This window comes from Callospermophilus lateralis, chromosome 11 (genome assembly GCF_048772815.1).
Source record: "Callospermophilus lateralis isolate mCalLat2 chromosome 11, mCalLat2.hap1, whole genome shotgun sequence".
Classification (NCBI taxonomy): Eukaryota; Metazoa; Chordata; class Mammalia; order Rodentia; family Sciuridae; genus Callospermophilus; species Callospermophilus lateralis.
The window spans coordinates 15,894,541-15,912,561 of NC_135315.1; the positions used below are offsets into that span (position 1 = coordinate 15,894,541).

At 50.2% G+C, this 18,021-nt stretch overlaps 1 protein-coding gene across 2 annotated transcripts in view; it reads right to left on the reverse strand.

Moving 5' to 3' along the window:
• Mrc2 (mannose receptor C-type 2) overlaps positions 1 to 18,021 on the reverse strand; it is a 54,720-nt gene that overhangs the window by 16,708 nt on the left and 19,991 nt on the right. For both annotated transcript variants that reach the window (XM_076870482.2, XM_076870481.2), the window contains exons 2-9: positions 7,854 to 8,255; positions 6,867 to 7,040; positions 6,501 to 6,665; positions 6,171 to 6,284; positions 5,511 to 5,654; positions 1,864 to 2,052; positions 1,571 to 1,725; positions 17 to 124 (exon numbers count right to left, since the gene is read on the reverse strand). In XM_076870482.2, the coding sequence (XP_076726597.2) occupies positions 17 to 124; positions 1,571 to 1,725; positions 1,864 to 2,052; positions 5,511 to 5,654; positions 6,171 to 6,284; positions 6,501 to 6,665; positions 6,867 to 7,040; positions 7,854 to 8,255 (1,451 nt within the window). The remainder of the gene's footprint in view (positions 1 to 16; positions 125 to 1,570; positions 1,726 to 1,863; positions 2,053 to 5,510; positions 5,655 to 6,170; positions 6,285 to 6,500; positions 6,666 to 6,866; positions 7,041 to 7,853; positions 8,256 to 18,021) is intronic.

An 18,021-nucleotide genomic window follows, 5' to 3' on the forward strand; every position in this document is an offset into this window, starting at 1 on the left:
CCAGAAACACCCTCACCTTCCGGCAGCCATGATCCTCCTCAGCAGCCCCCTGGCTCAGCTGACCTGCCTTCTTGCAGATGGATGGCAAGGACTGGTTACAGGGACTGTCATTCCAGCGACCTTCCTGGGGACACACAGTGAGAGAGTCTCAGTCCCCTCCCCCTAAGTCTCCCTAAACCTTCTGGAAACCTGGTTTCTAGAAGTGGCCCTGCCTCTGACTTGTTTCTCAGCAGTTGGCCTGACTTCTCTTTGTCTCAGGCGGTTCCATGCAGAGGGCAGAGTTGGCTCACCAGGCCTCACGAGTACAGGGGAACACATTTGGTGAGAAAATGCCCTGAGACTTGACGAAGCACTGCCTAAATGGGAATTGGTATTCTGTGAAATTATTTATGCCTCGTTTTATAAACACTGATAACAAGCTGGCTAAGATTGTTAGAGCAACTAACAGCAAGGTAGACAGGACTCCCAAGGTATACAGTAGTCCCCCTTATCCCCAGAGATAAGCTCCAAGACCTTCCCAGTGGATGCTATATATCCTCCGTTTTTATACCTATGATAAAGTTTAACCTACAAAATAGGCACAGAAAAAGACTATCAGCAACAACCAAGAGTGGAACAATTATAAAACACACTGTAATAAACGTTATTTAAAGTTCATGAAGTAGTTCTGAAATTTTCCACTTCTTTTTGGACTATGGATGACTTCAAGTAATGGAAATCCTGAAAAGTGACCCCGCTGCTGAGGGAGTGACTGCTGGAGAACCAGGCAGATCAGGGGCCATGTGGCCAGACCCAAGCCTCAGCTGAGGAAGCTGAAGAAGCCTCTACAAATGTCTGAGCCCTGCCCAGTTCCCACAGCCTCTCAGGCAGCAGCATGTCTGCTGTTAAGCCCCATCCCAAGGGCACAAGTGACTGTGTGTCCTAGCATCCAGATAATGCCCGGCACAAAGGAGACACTCAACAAATAATTGTTTCTAAATTTTTAAACAGCATCCCCCAAGGACAATGGCTCTGCTGTTGCAGTCCCTGGCATTGTCAGCAGTATCTGAAACAGAGTGTCCTGTCAGTCCCAGGGATGGGAAACCTGTCCCTGTGGCTTTGTTCCCTTTTAAAGGGTCTCTGCTTGATACTTTACATCAATTCCTTCACCCACGCACACCCTGCCTAATTCAAAACCACAGCAGACATTCACAACCCCATAATTTCTTGAGAAGACAGGACCCTGGGCTGGGTAAGACCGATCCTTAGGGTCAAGGGTTGGCAGATAGCAGCCCTGCTTGTGAAGCCTTCACATCATGTGGGTTCTGATGCCACCTGCTGGTGGGGAGGAACAGCTGGCAGGAGACCAAGAGTGGGCCAGGCAGCAGTGCCTAAGGCTACAGGAGAATTAACTCCTCTAATCCTCCAAATGACCAGCGAGTCACTTGCCCTAGGTGACATGGCTAGCAGGGGATGGAAGTGGAATTCAAACTCTGGCAGTGTCTCATTTGGAAGGAGAGTAGGATGTCCTTCACCTGGGGTACCACCAGGGTGGATTCTGTGGCCCTGTGATGGGGAAGAAGGGTCTCACCGGCCCCCAGATGGTGACACAGTCCTCCAGACTGTCCCGAAAGTTGTTGGGCTCAAAAGGGTGCCAATGGGTGAAGCTCACAAGGCTCCCGTCGGACCACTCAAAATTCATCTGTAGTTTCAAATCGTTGAGGCCGATCCACAGCTCCTCCACCTCTGGGGGTGCAGCAGGAGAGGACAGGAGAGGAGAGAGGACACTGAGAGACCAGCCTCAGCCACCATCAGAGACAGGACAGGATGGATAGCGCAGAGGCCCTGCCCTCTACCTGGGCATGTGGCCGGGCAACCCCTCACCTTGCTTGATCTGCTTGGTGATGAACTCCAGCTCAGCCATGCTGTGGATGCTGAGCAGGTCGCCGCCACCCCGCAGACATGCCTTCTTGGATTCCTGCCAGCTGCGCTTCTCAGCCTGCAGACGGTAGCAGTGGCCCTGGAAGGGCTGCCAGCTGGGCTCACACTCCACCTTCACATTGGCCCACCTGTCTGCGGAGACCCACAAGGCCACTGCTCAGAAACCCAGCCACCCAGTCTGGGTACCAACACCACTCGGTATCAACCCAGGCAGAGCCTCCAAGTGGCTTCCTTCCCAAACCTATCTCAGATCTGCTTTCCACGCCCAGAACAGTCTTGGAGATGCTGAAGACAAAACCCTCCACGGCTGCTGGATACCCAGGGCGGAGATCAAAGTGTTGGTGCAGACCCCACCCAGGACTGTATAGCGCCTCTGGCTATGGTTCTCAGCAAGAGATGGGCATGCGGTCAAGACAAACCAGCCCCCTGAGCCTCAGTCCCCTCCTCTGTAAATGAGGTTTTCTGCTGAGAGACGAATTTAGCCTGTGACCATTTTGCTTAATAAATGGAACTGCCATTATTCTCACAAATAACATTCATTGAGTGCAACTCTGTGTTGGCCTAGGCAGTCTTGGAGGAAGACAGTGGAGAAAGAGCCTTCAGTCAGTAGTGGTGTAAGGGGACAGATGAGACCGGTGGGAATATGAGGTTAAGAGAATAATTCTATAAAATGGACCCACTGTGGTGACCACCCCCCACCCCAGATGCTTTGCCAAAAAGCAATCCACCTACAGCACACCTGGCCTAAGTGACAGGATATATCAGATTCCTCCACAAAATGAGGCAAGGGCAAATGTTGAGCAGTCTGAGTAGGTAAGAGAAAAGATGAGACTGGTATCAAAGAGAGAACAACGGGTTGTTAACCTCCCCAGTCTTGCTCCTGGGCACTCTGGGTTGCTAACAATTAACCTCCATGGGAAAGAAGGAGAGACAATAATTAAAGAAAGGGGTTCTGGGGTCTATAAAAGAGCAAGACACAACCCTTACACAATTCTGAGGCCCCTTTTCTTTGGAGGAGTCTGACTCTGTTCCTTTATTAAATAAAACTTGCTTTCTACATTTTCCTCGACATTTCTCGGGTATTTACTCTTCAACACCCAGGAACAAGGACCGTTTCTGATCTCCAGATCAGTGGGACCCAGTCCTGCCCACCAGCAGTCCAAGGTCTGGTGGGTGAGTGCACAGTCACTGCAAATTGGCTGCATCTTCTGATCAGGATTCCCCCGTCCCTCCCACACCCTGAACTCCTCTCTCTGTACCCCAGGACCCTCTCTTGCCCCGATTTTGGTAGATTCCCAGTAGCCCTCTAGGGATTGGGGTCTGAGGGTAACTGAGGCCAACAAGCCCTCACTTGGGTCTTGGCAGAAGAAAAAGGAACTTCACCAAACCACCCACAATGTCAGGCTCAGGCAGGATTCCACCTGGCCAGGCGGGAAGGCGTGTGCCCACTGGAACTATCGCCCTAGATTGGGATTCTGGGACTAGCTCCATCCCCGCCAACGCCCCGGCTCCAGCCATACCTTTTGCTGGAGACTGGGCAAAGTGGGTGGGCCGAGAGCTGGAGCGGGCTCGCTCCTTGGCTCAGGAGCTGTCATTCATCTCTTGTTAGTCAATGAGTTAAGACCCGAGGCTGCGGCCCTAGACAGAACTGATTTTCAGTGGCTGTTCAGACCAGAGGGAACCTCAGAGAGGCAGGAAGGGAATTCAGGAAAAGGGGTTGCTGGGGCAATGTGGACGCTTTCGGGGCACAGTGGCGCCTGCCTCTGAAATGGCACGTCTTACGTAAGGAGACCCGGAAAGCAGAACCCACTCGAACAATTACTCAGAAGTATGCCTTGTTCAGAGAGCTGGGGTCCGGGGTGAGGAGGAAAATCTGAGGCCACCGACATCTGCAGGCTGGAGGAGGACTCGCCTTAGGGGCCATGTAGGAAAGACCCAGGGGACAGAGCCTGCATCTGGGAAGATCTGGGGTTGGTGCCTGACCCAGGTTTCCTCCAGCAAGAGGTGGGCACACCCAGGCTAGGGTTGTGGCTCAGTGGTAGAGTGCTTGCTTCACATGTGTGAGGCACTGGGTTCAATTCTCAGCACCACATACAAACAAATGAATATAATAAAGGTACTTAACTAAAAAAAAATATTAAGGGAAAAAAAAAAGAGGTGGGCACCCTAGATGCTGCTCCTCCTGACCCTTTGGGCAAGGCATGACTGATAGTCCTGAATTAATCTTTGAAAAGACTTTCATGGTCCAGAGCAGAAGTTTGGCTTTTTGTTTTCTATGGGTTTGCGGATTTCTTTCTTTTTTTTTCTAGTTTTGCCATGTTCCTCGTGAAAATCGCCTCCTTACCAACCCCACGGCTAGCTGGACAGGGGCAGTGGCCCCTTCAGCCTACATAATAAACCCACCACTACCTACAGAAATGCTCCTTGGTGCCCGTCTTACTCATGGGGGTGCATTCCTTCTCAATTTGCATGTGAGGACTCGGCCTCTCAGAGACAGTGCTGCTTTTGTCCAGGCCACACTGCTAAAGGGCAGAGTCCCCAAAGCAGGCACTGCCCATCACCCCAAACTCCCCCATCAGGCCCCTGGAGCTATCTCATTGAATCACAAATGTGAGCTAGAAGATTCTCCCTGGCTTAAAACCCTGCAAAAGCTGCCCACAGCCCACCTGGCCCCACCCAGATTTTGCCCAGCAGCAGCAGCCAAGCCCCTTCAAGGACTGGCTGCAACCTGCCTTTCTAAACTTCTCATTGTTGTGCCCATAAGCTACTGCTACCTAACCACACCTGCACATGAGTCACCTAGGGATCTTATTAAGTTCAGGTTCAGATTCAATTTTTTGGGGGGGCAGGTGGTATTAGGATTGACCCCAAGGATGCTTTACACATTCACAGGCCTTTTTATTTTTTATTTTAAGACAGGTTCTAAGTTAGTTGCTGAGGGCCTTGCTAAGTTGCTTTGAGATCCTCCTGACTCAGCCTCCAGAGTGGCTGGGATTACAGGCACGTGCCACCATGCCTGCTTCTGATTCAGGTAACCAGGTGCAGGGCCTGCGGTCTGCATTTCTAAACAGCTCCCAGGTGATGCTACGCTGCTGGTCTGAGGACCACACTCTAAGAAAAGTCTACTCCCCCAACCAAACTGCGTGACTCGCCATGCCTTAGAGCCGCCAGGTGTGCGTCCGGGCTGCCATACCTTTGCACACGTGGTTCCCTCTGTCAGAAATGCCCTTCTCTCAACCTTGTATGGCCTTTTAAACTTACATTCAAATGTCAAATGTCACTTCCACAAAACCTTAAATCTCAGAACCTTAATTAGCTTCTTCCCCAGCACTTCTTATACATCTTTCTATAAAAGCCTATAACTCAGAATATTGTAACAAGGTGTAAAGATGTCTGTCACCTTCAGCAGATTGTGGACTCCAACAGGGCACTCTGCTTTCAGCACTTAACACAGTTCCCATCCAATGTTCCCCAAATGAATTCATGGCCCATCTCAGTTTGTTCAGACTTTAGCCGAACAACTGAAGGACAACAGGGAGGAAGAGCAAGAGGAGAGGCGGGGCCAGCTGGGCCAAGGCCCTGTGGCTCACCTGGCGGGGTGGGCTCAGCCGTGGCGTTGGGCTTCTTCTTGCACACATAGGGCAACGCGATGCTGCAGTCACGGTTCTGCCAGCCACCCGAGGACTCGGTGCGGATCACCCCACAGTTTTCCTCACTTGGGTTGTCTGGCTGATCTGTGGGGCGGGCAGGGCGCCAGCACCCCAGGAGGGAGAAGCTCACACTGTGGCCCCTGGAACCTTCCTTAGAGCTTTCTGCTTTTCTTCACTCCCTGGGAAGCCTGAGCCAGCTGGAGAAGTTCAGTCCCCCACTCTGGTTCCACCACAGGGTCCTCATGCTTTCTAACCTGGGCCCACATCATCCTGAACCCCCACCCAGCAAAGCATAACAGCCCCAGCCCTGGCATCCCTGGTTAGGCCACGGGTGCACTGGGCAGCCCTATACTGCCCAAAGCTGTGAGTGAGGCCAAAATCTGATCCATCCACCAAGCCCTAGGACCTGGGGCAGAGCCAGACCATCTGAGGAAGAGGCATTCATTCCTAATTCACACCAAGGCACGGCATGGAGCAATGAGGCCTGGTCCAGGAGGGGGTAAAATCTGTGCTTCTTCTCCCCCCACTGCTTGCCTGGAATAGTATAAAAGGGAAGCCAAGTGCCTGTGGTGTCCCTGTGTCCCCAACCCCACGCCTCACCACTCTCCCAGTTGAGGTACTTGAGGGGCGAGTTGTCTGACCACTGCCAGCCCCCGCTGGTGTCCAGATCATTAAGGCCAATCCACAGCGTGGAGCTATAACCAGTGAGGAGCCCTGGGAACAGGAGAGGCATTGAGAAAGGGGAACCCCACCCAGTCCTCCCCATCCCTCCACTTGCCCTGTCTCCACAAACAGCATCCTTACCCCCACACAAGCAGAAAGGGCACAGGGCCCTTCACGGGGGAGCAGGTCTCAGGCTGCTGGCACCTTCTCTCCATCCCTGGGTGAGTCAGACCCCAGCCCAGCCCCAGGGGGTGCCCACGGCCTCACCATTAATGTAGGTCTGCTCGTGGATCTCTGTGATGCTCAGCAGATCTGCCCCCTGCTGCTCGCAGCTGGCCCAGGCTTCTCTCCAGGACAGAGTGGACTGGAAGTTGAACTGGTAGCAGCTGTCGGTCAGCTGGTCCTTGTCCCAGAAGGTCTCACAGTCATTACCTGTCACCAGCAGATGGGCAGTGGTCCCTCCCAGCCCTCCCCTTCAGCCCCACAGGAAGTCCCCTGGGCACTGCAGGAACCTCACCACCACCACCACCATACAGGTGCTCTGCCTGGGAGGGAGCCCTACCTCACAGAAGTTCCACAGCCCCTCATCACCAGCCTCCCTTCCAGCGCCTCCCCACCTAGCCCTGCTCTCACTCTTGATGGGGCAGAAGCCCCAGCGCTCGTCTTTGCCGTAGTCCTGGGTGGTTGCGCACCACAAGTGCCCATCCTCGCGGCCCGTACTGGTGCAGCTGTGGAACCACTGGTTGTCATATTTGAAGGGGATGGTGCACGGCTTGCCATGGGAGTTCCCTTGGATGGTGTAGACCTCTACAGGGGAGGAAAGCCAGGCCCTTGGCATCTAGACTCCACAGGCTGCCCCCCATCCCTGAAGGAAAGCCCTTTATAACTCCCAGAGCTGGGGGTGGACAGTGGTCAGCAGAGAGTGGGAGGGGACAACTGCACCAGACAGTGACTTTAAGGCTCCCTCTGCTGTTAAGTCAGCCCAGCAGCCTAGGAGAAGTCACTGTGCGTCCCATAGGGTGAGGAAGGAGCTTCCCCAGGCCCCCTAGTGCCTGTTCAAAAGGCCCCTGGGTGAGGGGCCTCTGAGTCACCCACAGAAGGCTGAGCCCAGTGGCATCTCCGCTTAGCTCTCCAGCCAAGGGAGTCCTTGTTTCTCCTAAAAGCTCTGTCTTGGCACTCAGAGGAGTTTCCAGGAAAGAATACCAAGGATAGAGCCACAAACCATAAGAGCCCCCCACCAGGTGACTCCAGTCCCGTTCACCACCTGCAAAACTTGTGCAGGGTTACTACAGGGTCTCCCCTAGAGTGGGCCAGGGAGAAGGGAATTTAATTTTAATTTTAGGCTCTTCATTTTTGTAGTGTTTGAAGTCTTTATAAGCACATAATAATTTTGAAATTAAAAAAAAAGTAAATTAAAGGCTTTGAAGTTAATTTTCTTAATTATTCAATATGCTTCCTATTATAATTAAAGATGTAACTGCCAAGGTCCACAGAAGCCAAAGACCTTCTTGCCTTGGAGTTGGCCCTTTCCTTGCTCCAGTCCCCCTGACTCCCTCTGCTGTTAAATCAGCCCAGGAGCCAGCCAGGGACCCAGTGCCCCACCTGCAAGCAGCCCCTCACCATAGTAGGGCCGAGCACATAGATCCTCATCACTGCCATAGATGCGCCACTGGCCACTGCGGGTCTGGTCGCCTCGTTCAAGAGTTCCAGGCTTGGATGCATTGCCAGCGCGACCCCCCAGGAAGAGGGACAGCTGGTCACCCAGTGTACGACAGTGCCAGCGAAGACTCAGGGCCTCCCGGTCACACTCGTACATGCCCAGGGAGGTTGTGGTGTTGGTGCCCGGCCAGCCTGTGCCCAGGCACTGCATGGTGCCCAGGTTGAAGAGCCGGTTCCGAGAGACCCACTTCCAGCGCTGAGCAGGGAGACTGGCATTGCAGGTTGGGGTGACTCGGACCTGTGCACCCTGGGACTCCAAGCAGCCCTGCAGTCCATGGCTGAAGATGAGGAAGACACCAGACTCTAGAAGGGAAGGCAGGAAATGAAACCATCGTGGGGTCACTCTTTGATGACTCCCACGGCCCACAGACACTGACACGTGCCCAGCCCTTCTCGTGTGTGTGAAATCACTCAGTCCTATCAACCCTTCCAGGCGGGGATAAGGGGCACTATTGTGCCCCTGTGCCCAGAGGAGGCAGGACAGTCCTTTGCCCCACCCCCAAAGCAAACCCAACTGTATACAGAAGGCCTGGTACTGTTGACAGTAGTCCTCCCTATCAGTAGTAGTAGTCACGGTTTCCCTTTCCTCAGTCTCAGTCACCCATAGATAACTGTAATCCTAAAATATTAAGAGGAAAACTCTAGAAATAAACAATTCATAAGTGTTTTGGTTTTGGGTACCAGGAATTAAACCCAGAGGCACTGTGCTACCAAGCTTCATTCATAGTCCTTTTTTATTTGAGATGGGGTGTTGCTGAATTGCTTAGGGCCTCACTAAATTGCTGAGGGTGGCTTTGAACTTGTGATCCTCCTGCCTCAGCCTCCTGAGTCGCTGGGATTACAGGTGTGCACCACTATACCTGGCTCATAAATTTTAAAGAAGTTTTAATTCAGTATATTGTTATACCTGTTCTACCTTCTTACTAGTCATTGTTGATCTCTTACTGTATCTAATTTAACTTATCATAGATGTGAACATATAGGGAAAAAAAAGTATGTAGAGTTCAGTATTATCTGAGGTTTTAGGTTTGGAACCTGTCCCTGGGCAGAAAAAGGTCTACTATACTTTTCTGAAGATGTTATGAGGAGTGGTAGAGGAGTTTACGTAACACACCACATTGTAGCCTTAGTCTCAGTCTCCATTGCATATCATGGGTTTCCTCTGAGCACGGCAGCATAAGCCTGTGATCCTAGCCACATGAGAGCTGAAGCAGGAAGATCACAAGTTTGAGGACAGCCTTGGCAACTTGGTGAGACCATGTCTCAAAATAAAAAATGGAAATAAGGCTATAGCTCAGGGGCAGAGCCCTTGCCTAGCAGGTGTGAGACACTGGGTTCAATCCTCAGTATCACATGAGAATAAACAAATAAAATAAAGGCATACTGTCCATCTACAACTACCAAAAAATTAAAATAAAAAGGGCTGGGGATGTGGCTCAGTCGTAAAGCACCCCTGGGTTTGATTCCCAGTACCCCCCGCCCCAAATCATGTTTTTTTCTGCCAAAGTTCTTTTTTAACCTAAGAGTACTTTGTCACATTATTTCCCTTGTCCCTCAGCTTCACGGGTTCCATCCTTTCCTCTTTCTAGAATCTTCCCTAATCACTCATCCTCTGTGGTCCCCAACCATCTCATGTCTGATTTTTTAGACAGCGTGATCCAGCCCTCTGGCTTGCTCCATTGGCGTCTTCTCACCTGCCTCCTTGCTGAGCAGACCCTGGGGAAGGCCCTGGGGAGATCCAATCACCCGCAGCACCCCCCGCTCTGTAGACTAAGAAATGAGGCTTGAGTGGATGGAGACAAGGAGCAGATCAGCAGTAGAGTCTGGGGCTGTGGTTTGAGGGACAGGAAAGGAAGGGGACTAAAGAATATGGTGTTTCTTTTGGGGGTGAAATGAGATTGTGATAGTTGTACAACTCAGTGGATGTAATAACACCTAATGAATCATACATTTTAAATGGGTGAATTTTATGCATAGATTATGTATCAGGAAAGAAGAAAGAGAAAGAGAAGGAGAAGACGAGAGAGGTCAATCAGACAGGACAGCTGAGGTTCAGGGACATGAAGTGACCTCTCATACGTGACCCAGCCAATGCGCAAACCCAGATGTCTCTGAGGTCCATGTTTCATACCACCTTCCTCCTGTGACCAGGCTGCCACTTAAGGACATTGTACACTCAGTCTCCACAGAATTTTTTCATACCCTAGTTACTAGTTCCTCAGGATATTTTTCACACTTTAAAAACATGAATCACTCCAGACATGGTGGCCCACCTGTAATCCCACCAGCTCAGGGAGGCTGAGGCAGGAGGATCACCAGTTCAGAGTCAGCCTCAGCAATTTAGCAAGGCCCTAACGCAACTCAGCAAGACCTGGTCTCTAAGTAAAATATTAAAAAAGGGACTGGGGATGTGGCACAGTGGTTAATCACCCCGGGTTCAATCCCTATACCAAAACCAAAAAAGATTCACACTGCTAGTGTTCAAATGCAACTCTGTCACTTAGTGGATGACTTGGGCAAGGGCTTAACCTCTGTGTGACTCATTCTCCTCATCAACCGATGATTATCGAGATAACTGAGATAAGAGATAACACATGTAGAGTGTTTGGGACAGGATCTGGTACATAGTAAGAGCACTGTAAATGTTCATTTCTGTCATCATTTTTATCCTAAATTATAGGTAAAGAAATTGACTAGGAGCACGGAAGCAATTCGATGAACCAAACACAAGACTGGTAAGGGATAGAGATGAAATTTGGCCCCAGTCTCCTGAGACCAAACCCCACGTTCTTTCTGTTGTCCCATGATGTCCTTATCATTGCTCTGTGGTCCACTCTCCGTGAACAGCCAGAGTGATCTTTTAAAGATGTAAATCAGTTCTAGAAAAAAAATTAAATAATATTGGAGCACTGAAGGCCATAAAGAAAATACTGATGAATTCAATAGCATGAGAATTATTTCGTGGCAGAGGCCAGGCATAGTGGCGCATGCCTATAATCCCAGCAGCTTGGGAGGCTGAGGCAGCCTCAGCAATGGCAAGGTACTAAGCAACTCAGTGAGACCTTGTTTCTAAATAAAATACAAAATAGGGCTGGGGATGTGGCTTAATGGTCGAGTGCTCCTGAGTTCAATCCCTGGTACCCCCCCCCCGAAAAACAAAAAAAAAAAAGAATTATTTCATGGCAAGATACATGCCACAAGCAAAGTCAAAGTTCAAAAGACAAAACTATAAGCAACTAATAAGAGGCCAAGAAATTTCCCTAATATAAAAAGAGCTTCTACCAAGATAAATTATGAGGTCAATATTAACAAAGCAATAGAAAATGAGTAAAAGATATGTGTAGAAAGTTAAAAAAAAAATGCAACTGGTAATCTTAAATATTTGAAATGAAAATGGCACTCATAGTAAAAGGAAAATAAACAGCATAAGAGGTAAGTCTGCCTCTTACTTAAATTCTTTCAAATGTGATTCATCATCTTTCAGATAAAATTCAAGCTCCTTACTGTGAACCACAGTGTTGGACGGGTTCTGGTCCTGCCTACCCATCTGATCTCAGATCACACCACCCCTCCTTGCTCGAGCCACACTGACCTCTTTGTTCCTGCCTGGCTCTTCCCTTCTCAAGTCCTCTGCACCAACTCCTCTATCTGGTATTTCACATTTCAGAAAAAAAAAAGTCACGTCTTTATAGAGGCCCTCCCTAATTTTCCAATCTACAGTAACCATAGTTACTCACTGTCATATCACTTTATTATAATTCTCTTTGCAATGTTTATTTCTGATTGTTTTCAGCATCTGGGCTACCTGTGAGTCTGCCATCTATTGCCTTTTTTTTTCTCTTGCTTATGGGTCATTTCCTGAGACCTATGTATCTAGTAATTTTTTTTATACTGGACATCATGGATATATATAAAAAATAGATTTTTTATCATATGCTGGACACTTTGGATGATATGTTACAGGGAATTTGAATGTTTTTTTCTATCTTCCTATAAAGAACGTTGAGTTTTGTTCTGGCAAGCAGTTAAATTACTGTTGGATGCCCTTGATCCTGTGAAGCCTTGCTAGGCTGGGTTTGTTTTGGTTGTGCCTTAAGTCTCAAGGTGTGGCTTTTAGCCTTGGATTTAATCACAAGGTGAGGCCCTTCTAGAGTTTCAAAAGAAAACTTAGGTGATTGCCAGGCCCCTCTAACTTGGTGGAACTTGAATTCTAAACTTAGTTCCTTAGCACCAAGCAGCAACTGAACCCTCTGCTCCCCAGCTGCTGGTTTTGCTGGGCTTAGAGTCTTACCCTGCATATGCACAATTTAGGGGTAACTACAGTTTGAGGGGAATTTGTAGGAAGAATCTCTATGGCTCTTTTCTTCCTTCCTTCCTTCCTTTCTTTCTTTGTTATAGGTGAACACAATACATTTATTTTGTTTATTTAGTTTTTTTATGTGGTGCTGGGATCAAACCCAGTGCCTCACGCATGCCAGGCAGGTGCTCGACCACTGAGCCACAGCCCAGCCCTCTAAGGCTCCTTTCTTTCCAGGATTTTTTCTCTCTAATTTTTTAGCCTTTCCAGTAGTCATTAACTCTGGCCTCTGTTTTTTGTTTTGTTTTGCCACTTTTGATGAGGTCCTCAAGCTGGGAAGCGTGCTCCGGGCACTAAGCTGGTTCCACAAGCCACTCACCTAGTTTGCATTTCTCTTGCAAGGATTTTTCGCTCCCTACATCTGGTCCCTCCAGGGTCTCTCTCCCTCTCTACACTGTCGTTCTCCAGTGTTTTCAAACCACTACCTTTTGTGCTTTCTCCTTCGTCCCTAAGTATTCTTGGCCAGAGAGTTAGACTGCCACAAGCTCCCTGCCATCTCCAGGGCCAGAACTCACTGTCCAATACATTCTGTTGATTGTCCGTGTCTCCTCTCTTGTCCATAAGCTCCAGGACTTTCTGTCATGCCCATCACTGTGTTACTAGCACCTGAAACCCAACCTGTCACACTACGGTGCTTAATAAATAATGAATGAATAAATTCACACATGAATGAATGAAGCTCGTGTCCAGATAATGATCACAACCACTCATCTGTCTTTCTGCTCCTTGTCCCACCTGTCAGATTCATTTTCCTAAAAACACAGTGCTCCAGCTTCTGTCACTAAGTGCCCAAAACAACCTGGTAGGAGGATCAGTGGGGCAAGGACCCTGTCCCTCTATCCACCCATGGGATAGCACCAGGATTGGGGGTAGGAATGGCTTCTTGGAAAGACAGAGGTGAGCTTCCAGAAGGACGACCAGGTGGCTGCCACATCTGATCCTCTGTCTTGAGTCCTCTGTCGTTAACATGCTTTTTTCTTTCTGTTATGGTCTGAATGTTTCTGTTCCTCCCCAAATTCACAAGTTGAAATCTTAGCCCCCAAGGTGATGGTATTTGAGGGTAGGGTTTCTGGAAGGTGCTTAGGTCCTGAGGACAAACACCTCATAGGATTAATGCTCTTACCAGAGAGACCCTGGAGAGACCCTCATCCCTTCCACTATGTGAGATTACAGTGTGAAGGTGGCCGTCTCTGAGGAGGTTGGCCTTCCCCAGACACTGAACCTGCTGCCTCTTTGTCTTGGCTTCTCAGCCTATTGTTTATAATCCACCTGTCAATGGCATTTTGTTATAGCTGGTCAGACTAAGATGCCTTCCAACCACCTTCAGAACTGATAAACTGGCCCCAGGACCTGACCCAGGACTGCCCAAACTTTCCTTTAAGTTCAGATATTTGGTTCTCAGAAATTCCATTCTGGTGAGGACAGTCTGTGGTAACCATAAGTGAAGTGGCTCTCGGCAGGGGATAAAGAAAGGGCCTGGGATCAGGAAAGGGAGAAAACATTGCTTGCTTTTATAAAGGCTTCTCAGGGACAGGACTGGACAATGAGGCCCAAAACCTCACAGGAGCCCACAGCATCCCAAAGGGACAGTATCGTCTCCTCCTCCCGACAGAAAACCCACATGTGCGCCAACTCAGTCCCAGACTGACTGCAGTGGTTTTAACCAATGGCAAATGAAGGGTCTGAAAGAGGTCCGTGTTAATTTGCAGGGGCTACTCCCAGGGTCAGGCCAACTTCCCTCACTTGACAGATGAGGAAACAAGCCCAGAGAGGGGAAGTGGTCCTATCACTCTCCAAGGTTCGGATTCCTCCTCTGTCACATGAGGTGTGACTGTGAGCCCCCTCCCTCTGATCTCCTAGATTCTGGGTTCGAATTCACCTAACTTCACTTGCCAGGTACACAACACGTTCCAAGCAACACTAGAACCACTCATAAAACCTAAGGCTGTCCTTACCCTCTCAGGATTTGCAATTCAGTTAGTGAAGAACAGTGGCTTTGGACATAGCGGGACATAAGGGCAAAAAGCTCTTAAAATCATAGGTGTCCACCAGGTAAGGTGGTGCACTCCTGTAATCCCAGTGACTCAGGAGGCGGTGGCAGGAAGATCTCAAGTTCAAGGACAGCCTGGGCAATTTGGTGAGACTGTTTCAAAATAAAGAATAAAAATGGCTGGGGATGTGGTTCAATTGGGATGGATCACCCCTGGGTTTAATCCTCAGTATCAGAAAAATAAAATCCCAGGAATCCAGAGTGACAGAGGGATTAGTGTGCCTCCCAGGGGCTTGGAGGCTTTCTCAGAGGTGAGCTCTGAAAACTCTGAGGATCTGGAGGACATAGGGTGAAGGATGCTGGAAAAAAGGGCAAGGAACCAGGGAGATGCCCCCAGAAGAGCTCCTAAGCAAAGGAAAGGTTCTGGAGGTCGATCCTGGGGACTCTGCAAAGCTGGCCTGGAGCATTATCCACCCAAAGACAAGCAGTAAGCCTGGGCCATCACAGAAAGGAGACCATTTCTCCAGGGTCCAATGGAGGAGGGGCCCATGATCAGCCTTGGCTGAGCTGACACTGCTAAGGAGAGAGCCTGACCCGCTCTGTGTTCTTTGTGCCTCTGCTTCCATCCAATATGAAGCAGGCAGCAGGAACTCCAGGGGCAGAGGCCAGATGCCCGTCACCCTGAGAAGCCTCTCCCCATATCCAAGTCTTGCTCTTCATTCCTGGGAGCACTGGCTATCAATGCAGAGAGAGAGGTTCTGGCCACCTTAAAGGGTACAGAACCCTTTACGAGGATCTTGGGACTGTCCTCCTGAGGGACAAAGGTGACCTCTTGTATTTTCTTGGCAATTATCTCATGCCTCGTACAGTGCTATGCATCAAGTTATGGTTCACTCTGTACTTGAAGGAATAGATGAATAAAGCTAGCTCTGGCGCTGAGCACTGAGCACCAGAGATGATTCATTCGTTTATTCAACAAATATTGAGAATCTCATAGATGCCAGGCATGGTGCTAAGCATGGAGGACATAGTGGCATAATCCCCGCCCTTGTGGCAAAATGGTCTGACCATCCATTGGGTTCCACATGGAATACTTGGAGTTGATTCCAGAATCCTCACTGCTGAGCTGCCCATCGGTTCATACCTTTTGTCTCCCCAGCCAACTTCTCACCTTTTCCTCTTTTTTTTTTTTTTCATCCTGCAGTATTGGGGATTGAACCCAGGGGCTCTCTACCACTATGCTACAACCCCAGACCTTCCCACTATTTTTATTTTAAGACAGGGTTTCGCTAAGTTGCTGATGGTAGCCGTGAACTCGTGATCCTCCCACCTAAGCCTCACTGCGCACCTGGATTACAGGAGATGATATACAAAGAGAAACAGCTTAGCTGAGATGTGGAAGTGAGTCCTAGTGGTGTTAGATATTCGGTCTCTATCCCTGAGGGACTGTGGCTTCTTTTTCTTTTTAGTGCTAGGGATCAAATTCAGGCCCTCACACATGCTGGGCAAATGTTCTACACGGAGCTACAGCCCCAGGATCTGGGTCATGATTTTTTTTTTTTTAACATCTTTATTTTATTTTTATGTGGTGCTGAGGATCCAACCCAGTGCCTTCCACATGTGAGGCAAGCACTCTACCATTGAGCTACAACCCCAGCCTGGATCAAGGTTTTTTTTTTTTTTTTTTTTGGCTGAGTTTGATTGCATTTGCTTTCTGACCCTTGTGTCTAAAAGAATCCTGATAAATACACTGTCCTTCTCATAGTCCTGAATATCAACCCATTCTCTTTACTTCCAGGGATGCTGTTGCTCCAGGACCCCTCTGCTATGATCTGTCAGACCACAGTAGCTCAGAGTAGACTGGACCCTCCAGCCCACTCTCCTGGGATGAGGGAGTGCTTTCTCACCCCAAGCTAATGATAAATGGAAATATTAATTCCATCTATAGGTATGTACCACTGCACCCAGTTGCAATGGGGTTTTAAAGTCTTTGTCCTGCATTGAGGAACCCCCATCTCTTCCCTCAGTGATGGTCACTGAAACCTCTTCCTTCTGCCTTAAGGAACCTGCAAGGCCTTGCTGGACTCCAAAGGCTGAATGCAAAGGCTTGACTACAGCCTGTCTCTCTGAAACAAACCTCCCAGCTGTCCCTGTAGCTTTCCCAGACTTGACCCGGCAGAGGCAGCCAGAGGTCTGACCTCAGACAAGACGGCTGCTCTCCATTACAAGTTGAAGACATTACCACTGAAGGAAGCAGATGAGAAGTTCATTCTAGCACAGTGCCTGGCACGCAGCAGGCTCTCAACAAATATTTGTTGAATGAGAGGCATGTGGTGCAAAACCCTGAAAGGCACAAGCAGAGGCAAGGACAAAGAGGGTGTTCCAAGTTGGGGAACCGCAAGTGCAAAGGCCAGAGGCAAGAATCTGTGCTTAGTAACCAACTGGCTTAGCTCCTACAAGAATTGGGTGCTGGGGGGACCTGATGTGCTCCCCAAAGCATGGCAAGGTGGCCTCCAGCCCCTAAGCCTGTCCCCCATTTGACCTTTCCTGGGCCAGTCAGGGTCAGAGGCTAGGGGTCATTCCAGGGAGAGCCAGAGGCCGCCTGCAGGGCGGCCAGCCAAGAGGAGCAGCTGTTTTCAATGAGCAGCTTGGCCCTGAGGCCAAGCCTGGAAATGTCCCTGAGTCAGCAGAAGCTGCCAGCCCCGCCCTACTAAGGGGCCAACCCAGAGGAGGAAGCACCCCACCCTACTTCATCCCCACAAAAGACCGTGTTGGTGTACTTGTAGGCATATTGACCCTGAGCTTAGGGGTGGGGAGCCTCCCTTCCATTGAGGCCCAGCTGTGCATTCCCTCACCAAGCCCGGAGCCCCGTGGGTTTCCTTCTACCTCCACCCTTTCTTTTCACACACCCTCCCTCCAGCTCAGCCTGCCCTCGGTGCTAGCCAGACCAAACTACTTGCCGCCCACGGCCTCAAGTGCTTGAGCCTTGCACACAGCCCATCTCTGCTCTGTTGCTAGCACCCTCGTGTGCGCCCCGTCTGTCTCCAGGGTGGGCTTCCTTCACCAGTCATTTCTAGACACGCTCTTCCCTCTACTTAATGGGTGCTGCAGAATGTGATAGGCTGTGTTCTAGGAAAATAGTAAAGCAAACTCCAGCGGAATGTGAAGAGGTGGGATTTTGGCCTCCACCCACTAAACGCAAGAGAAAGGGAGTGCACAGGATGGGGGTGGGGGCGGGAAAGGGAATCCGTGTAAATTCAGAAAGGCCACTTTCCCTTTGCCCGGTTCTGCCAAGGGTGTGGGCTGGCCCCCACAGTTCCCCGGGAATGCAAACCCTGCCATGCTGACCCTCTCCCCTGCAATTTAAGAGTCTTTGATCTCATTCCCTGCTGGGTTTTGTCTCCTGGACCAAAGCATCACAGTATTTTTCTGCCTGTCCGTTCAAGACACTTTCTTACCAGCGGGAAGACCCCAGAGCCGACAGTGGGTCCCGGCACGATCCCCCGCGCCTGGACCCCGCAGGCAGAGCATCCCAGCGGCGGGCACACCTAGACCCCTTCCTCCCTCGCCTCTGTGCCCAGGATCCAGGGCTCCGCGACGCGCCTGCCCTCGGGTTCGGGTCCCCGCCGCCCCCGCCCTCCCAGGGGCGCCCCGCCGCTCGCGCCCCGCAGTCCCCGGCGCGCCACCTACGCGGAGCTGCGCCCGACTCGCCAGCCCCGCGC